This window comes from Nerophis ophidion, linkage group LG05 (assembly GCF_033978795.1).
Source record: "Nerophis ophidion isolate RoL-2023_Sa linkage group LG05, RoL_Noph_v1.0, whole genome shotgun sequence".
Classification (NCBI taxonomy): Eukaryota; Metazoa; Chordata; class Actinopteri; order Syngnathiformes; family Syngnathidae; genus Nerophis; species Nerophis ophidion.
The window spans coordinates 58013088-58039342 of NC_084615.1; the positions used below are offsets into that span (position 1 = coordinate 58013088).

The window sequence follows — 26255 nt, forward strand, 5'->3', positions numbered from 1 at the left end:
CCAAGTCGCCGTCAAGAGAGGGCGCCCACCACCACCACCACGGCCGTGGGTGGGTGTTGGGCGATGTCATCCTCACAGACTGGTGCCAGGCTCACAGAGGGCCGCAATGAAATTCTCACCTTATTATCTGAGACAGTCATATCACAGGCTTGTGTTGTGCGAGGAGTGGGGCGTCCGGGTACTCCGGCTTCCTCCCACTTCCAAATACATGCACCTGGGGATAGGTTGATTGGCAACACTAAATTAGCCCTAGTCTGTGAATGTGAGTGTGAATGTTGTCTGTCTGTCTATCTTTGTTGGCCCTGTGATGAGGTGGCGACTTGTCCAGGGTGTACACCGCCTTCCGCCCGATTGTAACTGAGATAGGCGCCAGCGCCCCCCGCGTCCCCAAAAGGGAATAAGCGGTAGAAAATGGATGGATGGGTGTGAATTTGAGTTTGAATGTTGTCTGTCTATCTGTGTTGGCCCTGCGATGAAGTGGCGACTTGTCCAGGGTGTACGCCGCCATCCGCTCGATTGTTGCTGAGATAGGCACCAGCGACCCCAAAGGGAATAAGCGGTAGGAAATGGATGGATGGTTACTGGAATAAATACACCTACAACTTATTAAATTAAAAAAAATAGAAACAAACAACCAGCAACGGTAAAGTTTAGATCCATGAAGGAAAGAAGAAAGTGAATGAATGTTTAAAACTGAATACATTTACATATGCATACAAATATGTCTACTTTTTTAAATTTCTTTTAATTAATTAACGTTTATGACAACCTTTTCCGAAACACTATATAGAATGTGAGATATCACAGGAAAATGCATATACGTTTATCATTTCTTTTCAAAACACTTACAAAAAAAGTGGGACCCCAAAAATTTACTGTGGGACCCCATTCTTATGACTTGATGGGGTCCACAGGACCCCATTTTGAAAACTCCTAGGGCCTACACTGCCATCAACAGAGGAGGCAAAATGCTTTATTTAAATAAATATATTATTGATAAAGCAAGTTTAAGTATTTTTGCACATTTTCACAGAGTCCCGGCCTTGGCGTGCAAGGCGCAAGTATGTGTCTTCTTTTTGGGATTTCAGAATATGGTCAGCCTAATTTATGTAATGAATAATTCAGTGTAAAAACTATTATAAGTTGTACTTATATAATGTATAATACAGTGTAAATACTGTTATACTTTCTACTTGTGTAATGTATAATTCAGTCTAAAAACTATTCACAACAGCATGTCTGTCTGAAATGTTTTAGCAGTGCCACGAGATGGCAGCAGTGCAACAACAAACCTGCAGAAGAAGAAAGAACAACGGAAGCCATCTTCTTTTCCATGACAACCAATGACGAGGTCGGCTCCTATTGGCTGCCGTCTTAAGGTCGAGATCATGCGAGCTAATGCTATTTTTAACACGGAGATAAAGAACGAGGATAATTACCCTAAAATGTTGTTATATGTCACGAAAACATGACATAGTTAATGGACTAATAAATTAAGAAGATATTTGTGTCAAACGTTTGATGGTAGGAAAAGGAGACATGCTCGGTGGACGAGGAAACACGGAGGACTTTGGCTGCTACAGTAAATGTGAGTTAACTTGGTTTGCTTCTTAACTTAATTGTTGTAAAGTAGTATAATAGTGGTTTAGAATCCACTATCTTGTACCTTCATACGCATATTCCAAACCTGTCGAACGTAGAAATACTAGTTGTACCATCATCAAAATCTTTCCATGTTTTGAAATGTTTTTTTTTTTATAGATTTATTGTCAAAATTTAACATGTCTGCCGCATTTTAGAAGCTTCCAAAACATTGTCATCTTTACTTCAAATCTACTTCTTTTTTGTACACAGACGAGCCTGCAATGGATGAAAGTAATGTGGACTTTGTCAGACATCCTGATGTAAGAGCTTCTAGAACAGGTGATCCATTTAACATATGTTCCTTTGGTGTACATTTATCATATAGTAATATGTCAGTGGATATATGTTACTTTGGGGCACATTTAACACATTATGACAATGTAACATTGAATATAGAGTGCATCCGGAAAGTATTCACAGCACTCTCTTTTTCCACATTTTGTTTCATTACAGCCCTATTCCAAAATGGAATGATATTAATAATATAATATTTTAAATCTTTGGGCAGGTTTTAAATCTTTGGGCAGGTTTGCTCATTCCACTTTGAAGCATCTCCCAAGCTCAATCAGTTTGGATGACAAGCGTTGGTTTCCATCCAGAATGTCTCTGTACATTGCTGCATTCATAATTGCCTCTATCCTGACAGTCTCTCAGTTCATACCACTGAAATTATCCCCACAGCATGATGCTGGCAACACCATGCTTCAATGTGGAGACGGTATTGGCCTGGTGATGAGTGGTGCCTGGTTTCCTCCAAACATGATGTCTGCAGGGCTTCACGGTGGCAGAGGGGTTAGTGCGTCTGCCTCACAATACGAAGGTCTTGAGTAGTCCTGGGTTCAGTCCCGGGCTCGGGATCTTTCTGTGTGGAGTTTGCATGTTCTCCCCGTGAATGCGTGGGTTCCCTCCAGGTACTACGGCTTCGTCCCACCTCCAAAGACATGCACCTGGGGATAGGTTGATTGGCAACACTAAATTGGCCCTAGTGTGTGAATGTGAGTGTGAATGTTGTCTGTCTATCTGTGTTGGCGACTTGTCCAGGGTGTACGCCGCCTTCCGCCCGATTGTAGCTGAGTTGTCACCAGCGACCCCAAAAGGGAATAAGCGGTAGAAAATGGATGGATGGATGAATGATGTCTGCAATCATGCTAACAATTTCAGTCTTTATCTAATCAGCAGATTAGTGAAGTGAATTATATTTATAAAGCGCGTTTTCTTTAGTGACTCAATGCGCTTTACATAGTGAAACCCAATATCTAATTTTTACATTTAAACCAGTGTGGGTGGCACTGGGAGCAGGTGGGTGAAGTGTCTTGCCCAAGGACACAACATCAGTGACTAGGATGGCGGAAGCGGGGATCGAACCTGCAACCCTCAAGTTGCTGGCACAGCCGCTCTACCAACCGAGCTAAACCGCCCCCAACAATAAAGTCGTTTCTCATGGTCTATGAGTCTTTCAGGTGCATTTTGGCAAACTTTTGACTAAGAAATGCTTTCCGTTTGGCCACTCTACCATACGGGCCTGGTTAGTAGATTGCTGCAGAGATGGTTGTCCTTCTGGAAGGTTCTCCTATCTCCACAGAGACATGCTGTAACTCTGACAGAGTTACCATTGGGTTCTTGGTCACTTCACTGACTAGATTGAAATGAATCCAGCCGTGTACAGAGACGTCCTGGGTGAAAACCAACACTTCCCATCCAATCTGAGAAGTGCTGCAAAAACTAATGGGCAAAACGGCCCAAATATAGGTGGGCAAAGATTGTGGCATTGTATTCAAAAAGACTTGAGGCTGTAATTGCTGCCTAAGATGCATCAAGAAAGTATTGAGCAAATGCCGGGAATACTTATGAACATGTAATTTTAAGATTATATATTTATTGTTATTCATATATATATATATATATATATATATATATATATATATATATATATACGTGTGTGTGTTACTTAACTGGAAAACAGTAAGGGAATTCCAAAATGTAGCTTTATTCAGATCTGATCTATTGTATAAAAATTAGATACTTCTGATCAAGTTATTTTATTACAGAATAACAAAAAAAACATCCCTGTTAATGTTTCAAGTATTTCACTTGTAAAATAAACTGAATACAAGTAAGAAAAGTTTATTTCAAAGTTGATTTAGTATTTCATGATGGAAGTTTCTCACAATGCAAAAACATTGTATGTTAGCAAACATGGTCACTTTAGCGCTTTGACTGAATATTGCACTCATATTTGGTCATCTGATGACTCTTGGGATTTTTTTTTCCTCTTTCAGGAGAATCTGAATCTTCAGATGGGGAGAAGGTTTGTGTTTTTTGTCCAATAAAATACATCAGTTCCTTTGTGTAATAATTATTATTGAGCTTATTTCCAAAGTATTACACTCAGGATTTACCATAATAGCCCCATAAGGGACAAGCGGTAGACAATGGATGGATGGATGTTCATCCATGCATTGAAGACATATTCACTACCAATAAAATATTACAGTATTATTATAGTAATATACATTGTTGAAATATTTAGTGAAATAGAATAAACAGCTTCAGACAAGCATACATTATTTTGTTTAGGTCAACTCCTAGAGGGAAAATAACAGAATAAAATGGATTGATAATATCATAACAATGATCAATAAGTGCTGTCAAGACTTTAAGATATGTTGCTCCTGATGAACCATAACCTCCAGCCTTCCAAATAAATCATAATGTTGTTGCTGAACAAAATCACAATATCCACAAACAACTTTGCTCCACTTCTGTTGTCTCTCTGCTCACCTAAACCTTCTCCACACTACCAGCCTTTTCCCATTTTTGTACTCCCCACTCTGTTGGAAATCTCTGATCTCATCCATGAATCCAAATCCCCCACATCTCATTTAGATTCCCTTCCCACTACCGTGTCATTTAAAAAAAAAAAAAATAGCAGCTGTTTCTCCAATTTTGAAGAAACCTGGTCCAAATCCCAACTATTACAATAACCTGCGTCCCATTCCCAAATCACCTTTCATCTCAAAAATTCTCAAAATAGCTGTTGCATCCTTGGCCCTAGTGTGTGAATGTGAGTGTGAATGTTGTCTGTCTGTCTGTGTTGGCCCTGCGATAAGGTGGCGACATGTCCAGGTTGTACACCGCCTTCCGACCGAATGCAGCTGAGATAGGCTCCAGCACCCCCCGCGACCCCAAAAGGGACATGCGGTAGAAAAATGGATGGATGGATGGATCCCAATTGCCCCTTCACCTAACCTGAAACTCCCTCTATGAACCTTTCCAGTTTGGTTTTCGCCCCCGTCACTATACAGAAACTGCCCTATTAAAAATCACGAACAACCTCCTGACTACAGCTGATTGTAGACTTCTCGCTATCCTCATCCTCCTGGACCTGAGTGCAGCCTTCGACACCATCTCTCATCCAATTCTCCTCAATTGACTCATCCATTTGCACCAACACCCCACTGGACATGTTTCACTCCCAGCTCACAGGCTGCATTCAGTTCACACATCTTACATCCTTTAAATTTGATCATTCTACAGTTGTACCAGGTGTCCCACAAGAATCTGTCTTAGACACCCTTCATCACTTACCTTCTTCCCCTTGGCCATATCTTTTGTGAATTTAACATTGACATCCACTGCTCTACTAAGCCTAATGTCACACTTCCACCCTCACCTCCTGCTTATTTGAAATGAAATTCTGGTGCACCTCAAACTTAATTAAATTAAACAGTGATAAAAATGAAATTATTGTTATTGGTACAAAATCCACACATTTTAAAGTCAACAGTTTCTCCCTAACTATCGACCACTCCCCAGTTTTCCTCTCCCCTTAAGAGTTTGGGTGCCATCTTAGATGCTGCTGTGTTGGATCCGCTTTGGACTGGACTCTCGCGACTGTGTTGGATCCATTATGGATTGAACTTTCACAGTATCATGTTAGACCCGCTCGACATCCATTGCTTTCCTCATCTCCAAGGTTCTCATAGTCATCATTGTCACCGACGTCCCACTGGGTCATTATTGTCACCGATGTCCCACTGGGTGTGAGTTTTCCTTGCCCTTATGTGGGCCTACCGAGGATGTCGTAGTGGTTTGTGCAGCCCTTTGAGACACTAGTGATTTAGGGCTATATAAGTAAACATTGATTGATTGATTGATTGATGGTGCACTGTCATTCCAGTCTCACATCAATAACATCACTTGTTCTGTTTTTTTCCACTCCGTAATATTAACCGGCTTCGCCCTTCTCTTACTGTCCATGCTGCCAGCACCCTTGTTCAATGTCTGGTCACTTCCCACATTACTGCAACTTCTTTCTCTTCAGCCTCTCCCAGAAGTCCCTCCACAAGCTCCAACTGCTTCATAACTCTGCTGCATGGATTTGTAACCAAAACCCATTCATTCCATCACATCACACCCATCCTGCAAAGACTTCACTGGCTCCCAGTCAGGCAAAACATTGACAAAAAAATCGTTCTAAATACCTTCAAGGCCATCCACAACTTCACCTCTCCTTATTTGTCTGACCTCCTCCACTTCGCTACTCCAGCAGGCTCCCTTAGATCCTCATTTTCCATCTACCTTGCTGTGCCATTAAACCACCTCATCCCCATGAGAAGCAGAGCTTTCAGTCACTCTACTCCCAAACTGGAGCTGTCTCCATTCCGACATCCGCAATATTGACTCAATTCATTCATTAAAATCTAGACTTAAAACCCACCTGTTCAAAATTGCATACTCACCATAAATGCCTCTGTCCTTTCTTTGTTACACATTGATTTTGTCCATTGTTGTTTTATCATTACCTTTTAATTATTGTATCTGTATATTGTAAAGTATACTTGGGTTTTTTGAAAGGTGCTTATAAATATATGTTTCATTTGTCAGTCTGAAAAGACATCACAGTTTTGTTTTGTCTTTCAGAAGACATGCACATCCTGCACAACGGCAGAAGATCACAACACGAATGGTATAGTGTAAATACAGTATTTATTTCATCTTGGAAACTGTACATACAGTTATGTACAATCATTGGATTATGAATCATTCCATCCATCCATCCATCCATTATCAGCTACAATCGTTCATTATTTAAAATCAGGATGCAATGATTACACTCGCATGATGCACTCTAATATTCATTCCATTAGATCATCTTTACCTCTAATTACAGCACACATTTGCTTCCGCTTCCATTATCTTGTATTTATGATTTGTAGATCTGCACAGTTTTGGACCAAAATAAAATGCAGATTTTGTTCTCTGAATTTTCGATAACTGTTTTGATTTAACTAGGGCTGCATGATTGTGAAAAAACAAAAACAATTGCAATTGTTATGCTAAATATTGCAATTGCAATTGAATTTTCCTTCGCTTGGAAAGGAGCCAGCTTAGGTGGTTCGGGCATTTTGTGCGGATGCCACACGAGCGTCTGCCTAGGGAGGTCCTCGTTGCACGTCCCACTGGGAGTAGACCCTGGAGCAGGCCAAGGACCAGATAGGGGGATTACATCTCCTTTCTGGCCGGGGAACGGTTTCGGGATCTACCAGGAGGAAGTTGCTAATGTTGCTCTGGAGAGGGAAGTCTGGGGGTCCCTGCTGGAGCCGTTGTCCCCGCGACCCGATTCCGGATAAGCGGTTGAAGATGCATGGATGCATGGATTCAATTTTCCATTTTTAGTTTTGATATACAGATTTTCAATGCATAAACTGCGAAAAAAAATTAGTTAAGGAGGTCCTTCTATTTTTGGACTGTACAGTGCCTTTTAAAACTGATATTTTATTATAATATGTACTGACTTAAGAGGAAAATTTGAAATCATGAATACCACATTTATATCCATCATGACTGTAAAAAAAACATAACTAGTCAGCATTCAGTACTTTTCAATTGATTGTAATGTGAATTATATTTATATAGCGCTTTTCTCAAGTGACTCAAAGCACTTTACATAGTGACACCCAATATCTAAGTTACATTTAAACCAGTGTGGGTGGCACTGGGAGCAGGTGGGTAAAGTGTCTTGCCCAAGGACACAACGGCAGTAACTAGGATGGCACAAGCGGGAATCGAACCTGCAACCCTCAAGTTGCTGGCACGGCCACTCTACCAACCGAGCTATGCCGCCCCTAATCATTTAATGTGTCCTATGAGTCTCATTACTTCCTTATAAATGTCTATCTCACAGGTTCATGGTCACAGAGGACCATCTCTCGTTTATTGCAAAGCACCTTCAATCCCCGTATGAGATGGCTGTTCCCTGGCCAAAGCATCGATTATAGCGAGGAGGATGAAGAGGAGGAAGAAGGAAACTTGGTCATGGCTTACAACCTTGTGTCCCGGTCCTCTGCACGTCTGCTACGTTTGCAGCAGGTGCTTCTGAGTGTACCAATGTTGTGGCAACATGTCAGCGCTTCTTCCAAGGTAAGCTTTTTGTAATTTTGCAATATATATAAAATACCACTTTTGTTCTGATTTTGCAATGTTTGAAACAACATAAGCATTACAATTCAAGTGACAATAGAAATACAATGTCTTGAAACACTTTGCGTAATTGCTAGGTATTCTGAAAAAAATCAATTCTCATCCAAATCGTAATCCGTACTTAACCGATTCTAAAAAGATTAATAATTTTCAAGAATCAATTAAAAAAATATATATGTGTGTGTGTATGTATATATAGATTAATTGCTACTTCAGCAATGAAGGTTGCCTTATACCATTCAGCATATACATATATATATATATATATATAAATATACATATATATGTGTGTATGTATTATATATATATATATATATATATATATATATATATATATACACACAGTATACAGTTGTGATCAAAATTATTCAACCCCCACACAATTTTGGTGTTTTAGCAAGTTGGACATTTATTCCGTATTTTGTTTATAGTCATATCAAATTTTATTTTGTTTATAGTCATATCAAACCCCGTATACTGTATGGGGTTTGTCCAGATGATTTTTGGCATACTGGAGTCTATTTTGCTTGTGCCTGGTAGTCAGAAGTGGGGTATGCCTGGGAGTCCTGGCATGGAGGCCTTTATCTCGTAGTGCGCGCCTTGTTGTCTGGGACGAAACCTGCGTTACACCCTCTGCAATGTCCTGTTGTAGTTCCTCAGCTGTTACCCGGGGGTTTTTCACCACTGTACGCTTCAAATACCGGACAGCATCCTCTTTCTACCACGCCCAGGTAGTGTTTCCACTGTGCCTTTAGCTTTAAACTTGCGAATTATGCTCCCAACTGTGTGTCTCTTGGAATGTGTAATGTTTTTGCTATTTTCTTATATCCATATCCTTTCTTATGAAGAGAAATTACCTCCTCTCTTGACTTCTTTGACCACTCCCTGGACTTCACCATGTTGCAAATACACCATTGACCATCTATAAGAAGCTGAGCGTCACAGTCTTTTTCAATCAGTTTAATTGTTGCTCGTTATGGTTCTAATCACATCTACAGGTGTTTTCAACACCTGATTGAAAAGACCTTATTCAAATTATGTTCTTAAAGGTTATGATCTTCAAGGGGTTGAATAATTTTGTCAATGAGATATTAAGAGAAATGACACTGTTTGGTATGTTACAAAATATAATGTTGTAATTCAAGTTGCATTTGTCTATTTAATGCATCTTTATTTGATATGACGATAAACAAAATACGGAATAAATGTCCAACTTGCTAAAACACCAAAATTGTGTGGGGGTTGAATAATTTTGATCACAACTGTATATAATAATAATGTTTATATATGTCTTCCCCAAATGTCTTGAGGAGCTATAACCTGTTTTGAAAATATTTTATTATAAGTTTTATATCTAATAATTTATTGCGAGAATTTGGTGAGGGTTTTTGCTGGGTACTCCGACTTCCTCCCACATGCCAATAAAATGCATGTTAGGTTAATTAAAGACAGAAAATTTTCCATAGGTTTGAATGGTTGTTTGTCTTTATGTGCCTTGTGATTGGCTGGCGACCATGGTGTAGCTCGCCTCTCGCCTAAAGTCAGCTGGGATAGGCTTTAGTTAACCCGTGATAAGCAGTGTAATGGATGGATGGTTTGAATCGAGGATCGTGTTAAATCGGGAATCAATTTAGAATCGAATCGGAATTAAATAGAGAGTTGTTGTAAGATTAACATAAATAATTACAGTTCATAGTGTTTGTGTGGGAGTCATCGGCATGGCACATATTAGCAATATTTCCACAAAAGTGTTTGAAGTCTGTCAAATATTTTATGCACAGGATGGATTATTTTATTTATTGTATGATACCTGAGAATTCTTCAGTGCAAAGGTGTTTCTAAGCCCCGACGTTTCCTGATGTGAAGCTGAAGAAAGCAGTATGCTTCTGTAAGTTTCAACCCAGCTATAAAATCTTAGCAAATAGCAATGTTCAAATATTTGGATGTTTCTGTAAGTTGTAGTTATCTTATTGTTTAGCTCATTTAAAGGGGTCATGTTGAGTTTTTTTTTTCTACATCTAAAATAATTTTGTGTGTGTCTACATAACAAGTAATGGTGGTTCTTTGGTCAAAATGTTGCATAGATTATGTTTCACAGACCATTTTCAAGCCACTTTCTAACCATCTCTTCAGGATGCGCCCATTTGTTGGTTTTACCCAATAGGTCCCCTCTAAAGTAAATAAACAAATTATATTCAGAAATTTAATTACATTTCAATGTGAACAATCCAAGGTTGGCTTAAAGTACCATTCGGCAAATTATTTGAAAGAGTTGTTTTGACTGGTTCACCACACATTTTCTCCTTCTCCTTTTTCCAGGTCTGTGTCAAAGTCTGTTCAGCAGGCAGCAACATTCTTTTGAACGAACAATACCGAGCTCTGTGTAAGCTGATGGAGCAGAGATCATTGCTGCTGTTCATTCATGAATACTCCAGGAGGGCTCGTCTCACTGCTGCATACATCTCCAAAGTGGGCCATCTACTTGAAGATCTTCTGAGGAAGTCACGCTTGACTTCTAAGCAGGTCTGGTGCAATGCATGAGGTTTTAATGCTCTGTTAAATGGTGTGAATGTATGTGAAAGCCACCACTACCATCAGACTGATGATGCCAGTGTCACGTGAACAATTAAGAAAGAAAAATGTTTGGAAAATAATAAGACTCCGTGGAACTTTGCTTTAAATAACACAATTCTGTCTTCTGCCTAACACAATTCTATCTTCTTCAGACTCCACATTTGTGCTCTTCAGTCAGGGTCCATCTTAGCTCCTTGTGCCAGGAGTTCCGGCTCCATGTCAACCACTGGTCTTGTCTGTCTGCAAAAGTCCAGTCAGACCATTATCTGAGGCGAGCTCTAGGCCAGCAGAACAAGTTGCTGGGAGACATCCGACAGACTCTTGACTTGCTTGGACTGCAGGCGCTGGTTTTGATGGAACGTTATGTGCATGCTGTCCTGTCTGCTGTAGCGCAGTCTGATTTGGACCACATTCAAAAAGACATCCTGGCAGATATTTTGGATAGTACAGACCTGTACAGCCAGGTAGTGGAGGAGCAGAGATTACAACACAGCATCACTGAGCTGAGAAGTCAGGTATTACAACAAGGATGTTATCCCACCCAGATGACCTGTCAAAGACATCATCCCACTACGGTCTCAGTCAAAGACCTATTGCATATCTTTTCAGTCCAACATGCTAACACGGCAGCTATTCAGCTCCATAGCTGGGCCTCCAAGCAGTGTGTGTGTGTGTGTCAGTCACTAACTAAACAAGGCAGATTTCCTTCACCATCAAATTGGGTGCACGACACGTTCTTTATTTCTTGCTCCTCTATTGGGACGTGCCATCCTTACACTCCTGAACTTCATGTGGAAAATGAAAGACATCATCCTGATTCAGACAAAACCAGCTTTTCTCCTGTCAAAGAGTCCAATGTGAGTAATGTCTCCTATTAGTGCCAGAAGTGTCTAACCTATTAAGAATGAGAAAGCTCTTTAAGAAAGTCAGCACATTTACCACCTGCAACCTGCAAGTCTTTATTAAACATCCCTCTCTTCCACTTTTGCCAACAGGACCGCTCCAAAGTAGAGCTTCTTATTAATATGCTTGCTTCCTCCAATGATCTACTGGCTCCACTGTTCCGCCAAGCAGACTCATCACTAGCAGAAGCTCCAAGTATACAGATGTTACCCAGTGCTGTAAGCAATGGAAAAGCAGATCCAAAACATTCAGCGTTAAAACAAAGCATCAAGGATTGCACTATTAAAGGAAATGTCCAAGAAGTTGTTGAACTGGAGATTACCTCTAGGCCAGCAGTCCATTACAGGTAACTGCTGCACTCCTTACAATAATAATACAGACTGTAATATGATGTATATTGTATGTATCCTGTACACCAAGGGCCTACAGCATGTGCAATCTATAAAATAGAGTGCACCATTAGTAACTCGTGTTGCGTGCGATCTAACATTGCACGTGCTACTTATAACCTACTTATTCAAATTAGTTTTTGTGTGTACTATGTGGATTTCACCATGGAGACACTCCACCATATACTGCACATTCATATTACCATGTTCTCCTACCCATGGCGTTTTGCTATGTTTTCAAACAAGCAGGAGACATGTTCCACTTGTTATGGGCATTTTAGAAGCAGTCCTGCTTTGTATCCACAATGAAACCCATTTTTTTGTGCAATCAAGATGCAAAAAATTGTTTTTTTTCCACATAGGAGATATTTTAATAATCGTTTTTCTATGTGACAAAATATAACACCATTTAAAAAAAAAACACTACAGGACACCAAAACGCATCAATTGAATTTTTTTTATCGGCCCATTAAGTTACCCAGAATGCAGCTATAAAATTATGAAAGGATATTACTGAATAAACAGTACGTCTAATATGTTTTATTTCGGACGGTCCAAATGTGTTGACACACACATAGGACAGAAGTATATTTGTCCATCATCTGTCTTTGCAGCATGAGCACCTCCTTTCTCACAGCCATGTGTTTAACTGTCAGTTTGTACTTACTTTTCAGACATGCAAAATAAAATGCAAAATGGTGATCATTGTTGATTAATAACATTCCGTGGGCATTCGGTATAATTTATTAGCGTCTTCTCCTCTCAGTATTGTAAGTATTTTGATGATCAGCATATATTTGGCATATTCCTGAAGACAGAAACGCAACTTAGATTGCACGCCTTAATTTTCTAATTTAAGAGACACAATCCACTTTAGTAGATCAACTTTGCGTGTACTATCAAGTTTGCACGTGTTTTAGTATACGCAAACCTTTAGTAAATCAAGCCCCAAGTCTGACATTGACGTAATGTTTTTGTTCATAACCACATGTAGAATGGAATATGAATGAATATATCCCATTACTGCAAACACATGACCTCATCCAAACATATTGTCTGTTGCTACTCTTCTACAGCTCAGCCTCTGGACAGCATGGCCCTGTAGAGGGTGTGGGAACAGATGGTAAAACAGCTGAGCATGAGAATGCTGGGCGTCCTCGCTCCGTTCAGTGGTCGGACCTGGGTCAGTCAGAGGCGTTTGATGATCTGTTGGGACAGTACCATGCGTTGCTGTGGAATCACTGCAGAAAAGCACTGTGGCTGCAGATGCACGTGCCACAAGCAGGAAGACGTGCAGGCAGCTTCAACCTCCACGACAACCACAGGAACTTTCAAGTCCTGCAGATGATTAGCCAGGCCTCAAAGACAGGTGAGAAGATGTGTTTGGATTCAAATATTCACAGTACCAATAAAAAAATGCTTTGTCGTTCATCTGCTTGCTTGTACTTTATAAATGGAAACTTATACAAATTATTGTGTATCTCATTTAGGACATTTACATCTTTAAAAATTTGATTTCAAAAAGTGAAAGTCATATATTGTATTGATTCAATTTATATAGAGTGAAATATTTCAGGACTTATGTCTTACACTTTGTATGATTATATCTTACAGATCATGAAAAAAAATGCAATACCTGTAGATATTGTATTTCCCAGCTCATTGGATAGATTGAATGAATAATACAGCAATGATCCCATCATATCGCCTCAAATAACATGATAATGTACAGATTAGCTCTGATTTCATGCCTATACTGTGTTTATAGTCCCCAGGGGGCATATTTGCATGATACAAATATATGATCTTAATACAATAAATATGATATTATTGTACATTGACATCCCCCCTACTTAAATAAAATACATTACATTACACAGGCTGAAGAAAGTTATGTGGAAAATATACATTCTATTGCTGCTGACTAAAATTTGTCATTTTGCATATATATTTTTTTTATGACAAGACTGTGCCTGCCATAACCGTATGTCACTGCATATTAATATAGTCTCAGATTAATTTATTTCCTGTAGTGCTGAAGTAAAAAATATATATCATATGATATTTTAGCATGTCTGCAGTAAAGAAGATATTCATGGAGCTCTACACTTAAAATCACATTGGCTCCTATCTTCTGTCCTAAATATAATTTTTATTATTCTTATGTATTATTTTTTATTGTTATCAGATGTTATTTGTATTGCAGATGAACTTCCAAAGGAGGGCAGAGCCATGCTGGAGGAGTTCAGTCTAAGCATGTTAGTCAGCACAATACATGCTCAGTGGGACTACGGTTAGTGTCTTTAAAACACCATTTTTTTTTACCTCATTACTGACTTGGACTCAAGTGAGGTTACATCATCTGCAGCAGGAGGCTTATTTTCTTAATAGGGGGCGGGGGGATACTTTCTGGCTGTCTTTTTAATGTAATGTGTCTTGTCTTTCCTCAGTGGCGTGCAGAAGTTTAGGTGTAGCTTTGAAAGACAAGTGTCAAACATGTGTCAGTCAGCGTGGTAGGCCTTTGATGCCATCAACAAATCACAACGACAGCATGATGTCGATGACTGCGGAAAAATTGCTGCAGCTTTTTCCACCTCTACTGTCCTCTGTGTCCTACTGCAGCACACCAGGTAAACACACACACACACCTGTGTTATTACTTTGGTTTGGATTGGTAGCAAGAATACAAAAAGGATATATATCTAAAATCTGTATCCTCCTCAGGAGTCAGTAAGCATGTGATAATCAGTAATTAAATAATCAATCAACGTTCATTGGTGTAGGAACATACAACATCACAATGGTGCCCAAAGTGCTTAACATTATCAAATCATTTGACGTCACCTGTTCTTTAAACACACATCAAAGATTGACATCTGAAATTAAAAATGATACCAAGTTCCATCTGTTAATAGTGTTAATCTTTATAAAGACACCATGTAATTTTGGGGTTTGGCAGCAATATTTTAAAATGTTCTGTTACACTGCACTCGATAAGACAGTTTAACTCTTTGTTCAGGTTCTTTTGACTTCTTCCCATCATGGAGCACTCTCTGCAGAAGGACCATTAACTTGATGTTAGCCACAGTGCAACTATCCACTGTGTGGATCATGTCTAAGGCCTACCAGTTTCTCTCTTCGTGGAGCCTAAACAAGTTCTTACTCATTACACAAGGAGACCTCAATGTAAGATGCCAATCACTATACTTGTTTGTGTCCATCTTCTCCGTTGCTTCTTCTTCCCGGTTGAAGGGTAGTAGGCCCAGTAGGGAAACCTGGACTTCTTGATCTCCAGCCACCTCTTCCAGGTCCACTGGTGGACCAGCTGTGAAACATAATCCCTCCAGCCTGTCGTAGGTCTACCCCGAGGCTTCCTCCTGGCTGGTCATGTCAGGAACACCTGACCAGGGAGGTGTCGAGGAACTAGATGCCCAAGCCACCTCAAATGGTTGTTCTCTTTGTGAATGAGCTCCTCGCCCTATGTATAAGTGTGAGTCCAGACAGCTGGCTGCTTGTATCCGTGATCTTGCTCTTCTGGTCACTATCCAGAGCTCATCACCAAAATTGAGGGTAGGGGTTTAGATGGACCGTTAAATTGGGAGTTTTGCCTTCTGGCTCAGCTCACTCTTTACAACTATGGTCTGATACAGCGACCGCATTACTGCAGAGGTGATGCTGATCCACCTGTTGATCTGGCGCTCCAGTTTTCCCTCACTTGTGAACAAGACGCCGGCATACTTAAACTCCTCGACCTGAAATAAGCCCTCACTACAAACAAAGGGTGCCATTCACCATTTTCCAATTAAGAACCATGACCTCTGATTTGCAGCTGCTAAGTCTCATCCCAGAAGTTTCACACTCAGTTGTGATCCCATCTTTCTCAAATAGCTCAGACAGGGTCCTAAAGTCCCCAAACTGGACACCCTCAACACCTTGGCCATGTCTACAAATTCTGTCTCTAAAATTATGAAAAAAAACTGTGATAAAAGGCAGCCCTAAGGAGGCCAACCTTCACCATGAACAGGCTTGACTTGCAAAAAGAACCAGACTCCTGCTTTGGTTGTGGAAAGAACCGAATGTCACGTAATAACCGTCAGTCATGTCCTCAGACTCTGCTTCCTCTTCGTAAGATGTGTCAGTGGGGTTGAGAAGAGTCTCAAATCATTCCTTTTACTCCCCAATTATATCCTCATTTGAGGTCGGTAGGCCTCCGTCCAAACTGTAAACAGGGTGGAAAGGACATCCCCCTCCTGTTGTCAACAAGAACATCTTTATAACTGGCCAAAAATCATACTCATGATCCTCAAAGAACGACTCCCACACCCATGTTTTTGCTTTGTTTACGACCTAAGCCGAGACTGCCGGTACAGTGCCTGTTAGCTGTTTGAGGAGTCCAACAAGCCAGACATGCTTGGTAAGCTTGATGGTTTCCATAACCTTAGGTATCCACCATCGAATTTGAGGTTTGCCACAACAACTGGCAACCAACCACCTCGTGACCACAGCTGTGCCTAAACAATGGCGTAAAGTGTGGGGAGTGAGGGGCTCACTCAATTATTTCAGCTCCCAAGTAACTCCTCAAACTGTTTTGTTGCACAAAACAATTTGGACCTTCTTGTCTAAGTCACCGTCCGCCGCCTCAGGAAGGGGAAGCAGTGCACTGTCAACACCGTGTATGGTGCGGATGGTGTTCTGCTGACCTCGACTGCGGATGTTGTGGATCGGTGGAAGGAATACTTCGAAAACCTCCTCAATCACACCAACACGTCTTCCTATGAGGAAGCAGTGCCTGGGGAATCTGCGGTGGACTCTTCTTTTTCTGGGGCTGAGGTTGCTGAGGTAGTTAAAAAGCTCCTCGGTGGCAAGGCACCGCAGGTGGATGAGATCTGCCCGGAGTTACTTAAGGCTCTGGATGCTGTGGGGCTGTCTTGGTTGACAAGACTCTGCAGCATTGCGTGGACATCAGGGGCGGTACCTCTGGATTGGCAGACCGAGGTGGTGGTCCCTCTCTCTAAGAAGGGGGACCGGAGGGTGTGTTCCAACTATCGTGGTATCACACTAATCAGCCTTCCTGGTAAGGTTTATTTAGGTGTACTGGAGAGGAGCCATACGCCGGTTAGTCGAACCTCGGATTCAGGAGGAACAGTGTGGTTTTCGTCCTGGTCGTGGAACTGTGGACCAGCTCTATACTCTCGACAGGGTCCTTGAGGGTGCATGGTAGTTTGCCCAACCAGTCTACATGTGCTTTGTGGACTTGGAGAAGTCCCGTGTCCCTCGGGAAGTCCTGTGGGGAGTGCTCAGAGAATATGGGGTATCGGACTGTCTGATTGGGGTGGTTCGCTCCCTGTACTATCAGTGTCGCAGCTTGGTACGCATTGCCGGCAGTAAGTCGGACTCGTTTCCAGTGAGTGTTGGTCTCCGCCAAGGCTGCCCTTTGTCACTGATTCTGTTCATAACTTTTATGGACAGAATTTCTAGGGGCAGTCAAGTCTCTGCTTTTTGCAGATGATGTCGTCCTGATGGCTTCATCTGACCGGGATCTTCAGCTCTCACTGGATCGGTTCGCAGCCGAGTGTGAAGCGACCGGAATGAGAATCAGCACCTCCAAGTCCGAGTCCATGGTTCTCGCCCGGAAAAGGTTGGAGTGCCACCTCCGGGTTGGGGAGGAGACCCTGCCCCAAGTGGAGGACCTCAAGTACCTAGGAGTCTTGTTCACAAGTGAGGGAAGAGTAGATCGTGAGTTCGACAGGCGGATTGGTGCGGCGTCTTCAGTAATGCGGACATTGGATCGATTTGTTGTGGTGAAGAAGGAGCTGAGCCGGAAGGCAAAGCTCTCAATTTACCAGTCGTTCTACGTTCCCCTCCTCACCTATGGTCATGAGCTCTGGGTCATGACCAAAAGGACAAAATCACGGGTACAAGCGGCCGAAATGAGTTTCCTCCGCCGGGTGGCAGGGCTCTCCCTTAGAGATAGGGTGAGAAGCTCTGTCATCCGGGAGGAGCTCAAATTAAAGCCAGTGCTCCTCAACATCGAGAGGAGCCAGAAGAGGTGGTTCGGGCATCTGGTCAGGTTGCCACCCGAACGCCTCCCTAGGGAGGTGTTTAGGGCACGTCCAACCGGTAGGAGGCCACGGGGAAGACCCAGGACACGTTGGGAAGACTTTGTCTCTCGGCTGGCTTGGGAACGCCATTGAAGAGCTGAACGAAGTGGCTGGGGAGAGGGATGTCTGGGCTTCCCTACTTAAGCTGCTGCCTCGGATAAGCGGAAGATGGATGGATGGATTTGATTGTTTACTAATGTAAAAAAATAATTCATTGGGTTTTATGTACGGTATGTGCACGACATGTAACAGGTGCAAAAACTAAAACTAAATGATAAAATACTAAAACAACCATATCACTTAGACCAAGGGGTCTTCAACGTTTGCCAGGCAAAAGACCCCCAAACTGATGGACAGAAAGCGGGGACTCTACTTATATATCCTGTATGAAATTGTGATTGTGTTTTGATTTAAACTGGTTCTAAAGGTAGCTTGTCATTGTGCAATACTAGAATATTCAAATAATACGGTGCTGAATTTCCCCCAGGGATCAATAAAGTACATTCTATTCTATTCTATACAGTATGGCGCTGCTAATCGCGAGCCGGCCTTGAGCACACTAATTGCAAGTTAGAGACTTGTTAGATTTGTGCGCTTATCTCTGGCTACCTTAAATCCTGACGTGAATATTATAATACAAACACTCAGTAGTGTTATTATTTTAAACCTGCAAAGTACAGTGAGTAGGGTGGTCATGCCACTGCCATTGGTAACCATTGTGTTGGAGAAAGGTTTAAGGGGACCTTTATGAATTTCGTCTTTTCTAAATTATGTGTGTTTCAATGTTTGACACTTGTGTCAAACAACACCAAATAATAAGTTTTGCGCGCATTTTTAAATGCCTGGGTTCGCATGGTTTTTGCTGTCTGGCTACGTTATGACGTCTCAGCGAGATGAATGTACTTATTTGGACAATAAGTCAAGCTCTCAGCCATAGGGGGGATAGCTCTTTCTGGCTCTGTTTCAGGCTGAGGAGAAAAACAAAGCAACCGACGTGCAACATGCAGTGACGTAAATTATGCAGCTCTGAATCAATCGGAGCGTTTGCAGATGTATATAATGTTGTGACCGCTATATTACATAAAATAAATTACACACTAAAGCATATCCAATACATATTATCTAGAGTTTAGACAACAAGGAAGTGTGTTAAATGTACATTAAAAATCATCATAGATTCCCTGTAATGTGTATTCAAAGACATGTAAATTTGTGGAATAATTGCCGTGGGAGTATAATTCTTTTTTTATATTTATTACACGACCCTTCTGCAGTACCTCTGCAGACCCCTGGAGGTCACGCACCCCTGATTGAAGAACTCTGACTTAGACAAGAAGGTCCAATCTGCCCTGTCCGTCAAGCATCTTCCCCCGCAGTCTAAACCAATTCATCACCATCTGGTGATCACTTGACAGCTCAGACCCTCCCCTTTCCCGTGTGTCCAAAACAACAGGTCTGATGATACACTATAAAGTCCATCACAGACCTGCGACCACAGGTTTCCTGTTTCTTATAGACATCCTTATGTTGAAAGACGGTGATTTTTATGGACAAACTGAGGTTACCACAGAATAACGTAACACTACACAGCGTGGCTCGGGTGGTAGAGCGGCCGTGCCTGCAAGTTGAGGGTTCCAGGTTCGATCCCGGCTTCCTCCATTCTAGTCCTGTCTGTTGTGTCCTTCTGATGGGTCGTTTAGGGCCTTGCATGGCAGCTCCCACCATCAGTGTATGAATGTGTGAATTTGGAAATACTGTCAAAACGCTTTGAGTACCTTGAAGGTAGAAAAGCGCCGTACAAGTATAATCAATTTACCATTTAAACATGTTTTGATCAGGGAGGCTCTTGAATTTGTATTTGTACCAAAATGACAATATATTGCCTCATGCACAGAGGTCACAATGTCAGTTAATACCAAAGGTGTTTGATGTGGTTAAATAAGTCATTCTGGATGTACTGTAGTATCAAGTCCAGGAGAAATTAAAGTGTCTATCCCTCCCTTGATTACTCTATGAATGACCTGCAATGTAATACATATGTTTTTTTTTTTCAAATAACTAGTGACTTGTTTTTTTGGCTACAGGTGCTGAGAGAGTCACTTGACACAGTGGTGCTACAGACTAAGTCCTTGATGCTGAACTCCAACCATCTGTCCACTCATCACATTCACTTGCAGCTTTTACTCAAACAGCAGTTCACAAAGCTTGAGAGTGCTGTATCCCAACTGCAGGTGACTTCATCCGCTCTACTTTCTATGCCAACACACTGTAGGTGAACGTCTTACAATGAAAAATAAGGAGCTGAGCCCTCTGCATCTGTGATTTCGGCCATGACTGTGAAGGTGCTTTGTGTCGGCATCGTGGTGGCCGTTGTCTTTGAGCTTCTGGTGCAGATGGTTCCTCTGATAATGTTTCTTTACCAGGTTCCTCTATACTTAGCCATACATTTGTGTGTGTGCGCGCTTGTGTATGTGTCCGGTGGTGTGGTGTATGGGGGGGGGGTGGGTCATCCGAGCAATACGTTTTTAGTCTGTAAAGCACATTGTGTTGTATTTGTTTTATGTATGAAAAACGCTTTATAAAAAGTGATTGATGTGTTACTACTTTGTTTTTCCCCACATCATCCACTGCTGATTATCATCAGGGCTTTTCTTCTCTGGTTTTGGAGACGTTTTCCAAAGACTGCAAAAGAATATCTGCTGATGTCTTTGAGCAAACCATGCCCTCTGCTGGACACTGGAGACCTAACCACAGGCCAGGTACTCAACTCATGCAATTTGGCTGAATCAGTTCTTGGCCGATCCTACTACTACTTCACAATACTACTACTTGATGTCTACTAGGTCCATATTGAGAGTAAGGAAATAAAAAGGCTTTGTTTTGTGGAAGTGCAATAGTTGATGTACTTGAGGTACACTTTGACTATATAAGCAGACTGCCATTTAGTTTTAGCTGCTTTTATTGTCACATCCATTAAGCTGAGACATGCTTTACATTGAAAGAATGTTCTTTTTTTGTTGGCGTCGTCCCGTGGAACACTGCTAAAGCTCTAATACCTCCTGATGTTTTGTGGTCACCGTGACTTATTATCCATGCTATGTTCTTCTATTTTATGAATTCATTGAACACTGTCTTTTGCTAAACAGAGTTTCCAAGCAGTGCCAGTGAGTATGCATCTCTAGCAGCTCAGAATGTCATTGGTCAGGTTTTGGAGGGTGTGACATCACTGTCTGATGACGCCCGCACCCAAGCTCTCAGTTTAAGCATGACTGCCTTCATGGAGGCATGGATGGAACACATCCTGAAGCACAAGATCAAATTCAGGTACGTCCGACACTCACGTTACCGCTGTGCGATATAGGGTGAGTGAATTGTGTGCTAACATGTTCCCTGCTTCCTCACCAGTGTCCAGGGAGCGCTCCAACTCAAGCAGGACTTTGATTCTGTCAAGGAATTGATCTGCTCAGACACATACGCTCTGCCAGAGGAACTCCTTCGCCAAATACTCTGCCTCAGGTATCGCTCCAGCAAAACCTTAGTGATGAACTCCTGGGGATTATTCCAGAAATTGGTCAAATAATAACTCTGAGCAATGTTCCCTCTAACTTTTCATGTGTGTGAGCAAACACAAAAATTCCCTGAGCATTCAGTAGAGTACATGTGACATTAGATGTGCACACTCTGGCCATACCGGCAGCACACCTGTCCGAACACCTGACATCCTAACAATTTAAATGTCTTATTATTATAATCAAATGACGGAATATTATTTTCTAATAATATAGGTGTGTTGGCCCACTTACAATGAAAATAACAAAAAAATGTTCTTCATGAGCTATGTACCAGTATTGTATGTCTGGGTGGGGGTTTAGAAATAATGTGTACCCCTTTCAAGGAGCACATTTAGTTCCCCTTAAAATACTGACATGTTGCACATTTAGATGTAAGCATTGGGTAAAGTGTACATTTCTGTTACTCTCTGTCTATGAAATATATTTTTTATGAGCATTTATGTAATCGAGTAACAGCATTTCCTGATTAATATCCATAAATTACCATTCTTAATAAATGACAGTAAAATCTCTTGTGACCACTTGGTGTCACCTCTTACTCACAATTGCATTGCAAAATCATACACAATAAATGATCTGTTTAATTTGTTTAGAGTTCAGATGGGATTACATTTTGTGCGCAGCATAGATTTGCTGTGCACATAAATGTGTGAGCAGTGCTCAATTACGCAGACGCGCACATTAGAGGGAACAATGACTCTGGGTATGTTTTCCTCAAAATGAGGGAAACTGGCTGTTCATTTCAGAAAGCGTTAGGTAATACTCACCAATCAATCACCATAAAGATTAACTCTCTGCCTTACCTGCTCACGTTCAGCCTTTTTTTCCAAGAAACCCCAACTTCAACTTCTCTTTTCTTCCATTATTCCTGTCACACCTCATTTAGTTTCTTTCAGCTCACTCACTATCTTGCTTTCTTCCAATAAACCTTCTATTTGGTTTCTTTGCTCTACATTTTGACATTATACCAGGAGACGCTTATAACATTTCAATATCTCCTATTTCCTTTATCTTCCATTTCATATTATTAAGCTAATGTTGAAAAATCAACATCTTCAAATTTCAGAAAGACGGTTTTCTATAAACATTTTCTTCTCATGAACTCTTTTAACATTTCTTGTTCTCTTGTTTCTTCCTCTTTCATTCCATATTTTCCTCCAACATACTATACAATGTACCTTATTCTCCTGCTTAGGAAAACAGCCACAATGACCGCAGAGTAGGTCAACAGGCATTCAGTGTCAACAAATGCAAACTGTATTGCACATTACACTCTCCTCTTTTATCTCCATACAGTCACAGCAACCTTCCCAAATCTCAAATCTTTGCAAAAAACAGCCTGACGGGTAAACTAGCGACCTCTCGTGTCACGCCCAGCTTGGTGACTTAGCTTTATTGATCATGAGTCTTTAATGTGGTCCTAACTCAGAGCCAACATACTCAGAATCGATTAAACTAACTCACAGGAGCTGTTCTAAAACCCCAAACTTTGTGTTTTCAATCTTAGGGATGTCGACTCAGGGTTCAGGGTTACTGTAGTTGCCCCATGTATAATGACATGAAGGTGGTTTGTGACTATTCAAGACACTTTAATGTTTGAATGTTGTTGTTTTTAAATTAATAATAATAAACTGTGTTGTGCAAAGGTTTTCACGGGTCACAGCAAGGGTAGCGACTATCCAATCCTGCCATTTTAGTGGCTTCTAGTTGCAGGGGATCCAGGTCACATCCTGCGACCACATCATTTCCTTCCTCCAAAATCTCCTCTGGCTTCCAATTCAGCATCACGTACAGTTTAAAATATTCTTACTCACTTTCAAAGCGCTACACATTCTGGTTACCCTTGACCCCACATCATTTCTCCACCTGCACTCCCCAACCAATCCATCCCCTCTGCTTGTCTGGCGCCAACATCTTGTTACCACCCTCAATCAATGGCCAAGCACCAGACCTGAGGCAACAGAGCTTTTTGTTTCGCTGCACCCTCACTTTGGAACTCTGCTGTAACGGGTCCACTTTCAAGATGAAAGCTTTTGATCAAGCTTTAAATCTTATTTTATTCAAGACATACTGGAGTTGTTTTCTGTTGTTTAGAGAATGACTGATATTTTCGGTATTTATTGCCTTTTTGTATTGTATTATTTCTACTTTTATTGCTTATTGTTAAGTGCCTTTGAGTTTTTAGAAAAGTGCTCTTAAAGATATGTTGTTGCTATAACACGCCCAAAGAAACAATTTTGACACAGAATAATGTGTTTGTGGTATTTTACACACAAATAGATGAGCAGATCTGATCAATGGCGGCAGTTTGGATTTACAGTATGCTGAGGACGCAGGTACAGTACGGTGTAGTCTAGTTAGAGTGTGGATCAGTAAGGCCAAACCATGCCATGTCAGCAAACAAACTGTCCACCCCTTCAAAATTATCCCCCATTTTTCACCTTTAATCAAACAGTGAAGCCAAATACGCTTCACTTTTGTCAACAATTTATTTAATCATGTATTTGGTTGAAAACAGAAATGTAATGGTAACTTTTTCACAATACATGAAAACAACTTTGATTCGGTTACTATTTCCTTTTGTGTGCAGAGTTTTTCAGCAAGTGGATTCTGCAGTTTTGTGCTTGCTTCAGCAGCCTCTTGTCAAACCATACTTGCACAGCCGAGTCTGGGAGCCTTTCACACACTGCTGTGAGTCCTGCATTAACCCATAGGAACACCAATTAAGTCACTAATGCAATCCATGTACATGTGATCTTTGTAGGTGCCTCTAAGAGCAGCACCGATAGCTTGAATGCAGCAGTCGGGAGCAGTATTAGCAATCTGAGGGGGGTGGACAGAGACTACATGACCCAATCCAACCCTTCAGTTGTGACAACTGACATCCCCTCAGTGGATCCATTTATTCCTGGAGAGCCTTACCTTGCCCCAAGGTTATATGTTGACGCTTGTATGACTTTAAACATGTTTAAAATGTTGTTAACATGAGATTCCATTTGTTGTTTTGGTGCATGTCAATAATAGAAACTGGATACTACAAAAAAAGTTGAATTAGGACACGGAGACCTATTAAAAGCGCAGTAAGGTTCATTCTTTGGGTAGAGCATGAACCAGTAGTTAACATTTTTTGCATTTTATGATGTGGGTTTGTACTGGCTGCAGGTTGTAATCAATGAAATGATTAAGAAATAAGTCAACCTTGAAATATTTCATTGTGTGTGTACTAAGTAGTGAATCTACGTAATAGAAATGGTTCAATTTTGAAGTTGAAACACTAAAATACATTTATTGAAAGACACCTGAATATTTAAACTTGTCTGCATTTGAATGTTGTGAAGTAAGCCAACTTTTCCTGTGCTTCCAGCTTGGCTCTGGGTGCTCGTCAGCAGCAGTGGTTAGACTTAAGAATTCAGAACGGTTGTCGCCGCTGGAAGTTGCCAGGACTACAGTGTCTTTCCAGGTCGGATCCCTAAACAGAACTCACCCGAACACAGCTAAATGGTGCTTAATCCCAGGCAATAACAATCACTTGAAACGCACTTTCTAATAAAAATAGTGTTAGATCTTAGGACCGTTGTTTCATTGAACCACAAATAAACATTTGAAATGTTAAGGCTTTCATATGAGGTCAAACATAGAATTTCTAACAACGTTTTGTGTTTGTGTATTCATTTCTGATGTTGCTGACCCAGAAAAAAAAGAAATTAGGTGTGATGTTGTTTTGATGTCACTTTAGAGCAGGGGTAGAGAACCTATGGCTCTCGAGCCAGATGTGGGTCTTTTGATGACTGCATCTGGCACTCAGATAAATCTTAGCTGACATTGCTTGGCTTGATAAGTAATGAAAATATTGCTGGTAATCACAGTGTTAAAAAATAATGTTCAAAATATAAAACATTCTCATGCATTTTAATCAATCCATATTTTTCTACCGCACCTGTTCAGGAAGTCACACTAATGGTTTGAAGTATTTTATTTATTATTAGTTCGCTTCAGAATAACAATGTTATTTAAAAAGAGTATAATACTTATTATACTCTAAAAACGTTGCACTTACTTAAAAACGGACACATTTAGTTGTATTCAGTGTTAAAAAAAATCACATGGCTCTCATGGAAATACATTTGAAAATATTTGGTTTTCATGGCTTTCGCAGCCAAAAAGGTTCCCGACCCCTGCTTTAGAGTGTATTTATAGATGCATCATCTTGCTTGTATTCAAGAAAACTACACTAAAATACTTAGAAATTCATAGGCCCTTGTTCTTTTCTAATTTCACACTCCAAAAAATTACATATAACAAAGTTGACAGTCAACAAGCTATTTGGCTGATATGTATACATCACAAGTGTCAAACTCAAGGCCTGCAAAAGCCTGGAAAAAATGTGTGTCAATAGCTACTTACATTGTTATACTAAATGCATTCGTTCTTTAATTACCACTAAACCAGGGGTGTCCAAACTTTTTCCACTGAGGGCCGCACACTGAAAAATCTAAGCAAGCTGGGGCCATTTAGATATTTTTATTTTAAAAACTAAAACAATATATGTATAAAAAAATATACATTTAGGCCTCCACTCAGGCTTGATC

General features: G+C 40.9%; 1 protein-coding gene across 4 annotated transcripts; it reads left to right on the forward strand.

Annotated features, from left to right (window-relative positions):
- The first annotated feature begins 1331 nt into the window (after positions 1 to 1331).
- On the forward strand, positions 1332 to 25317 carry ccdc142 (coiled-coil domain containing 142). 4 transcript variants are annotated; one of them, XM_061901598.1, is made up of 19 exons: positions 1333 to 1588; positions 1855 to 1923; positions 3924 to 3952; positions 6571 to 6613; positions 7832 to 8067; positions 10447 to 10650; positions 10854 to 11558; positions 11697 to 11950; positions 13070 to 13362; positions 14200 to 14286; positions 14444 to 14623; positions 15013 to 15179; positions 20179 to 20325; positions 20739 to 20853; positions 21241 to 21418; positions 21500 to 21610; positions 24257 to 24357; positions 24431 to 24599; positions 25031 to 25317. In XM_061901598.1, exons 1-19 carry the CDS (start codon positions 1522 to 1524, stop codon positions 25137 to 25139), a joined length of 3264 nt encoding a protein of 1087 aa, XP_061757582.1. In that variant the 5' UTR covers positions 1333 to 1521; the 3' UTR covers positions 25140 to 25317. The 4 variants fall into 4 exon arrangements, with proteins under 4 accessions (XP_061757585.1, XP_061757582.1, XP_061757581.1 ...); XM_061901597.1 differs by having other exon boundaries at positions 1334 to 1588; positions 6568 to 6613; XM_061901599.1 differs by lacking the exon at positions 3924 to 3952 and having other exon boundaries at positions 1334 to 1588; positions 6568 to 6613.
- Positions 25318 to 26255: the final 938 nt, after the last annotated feature.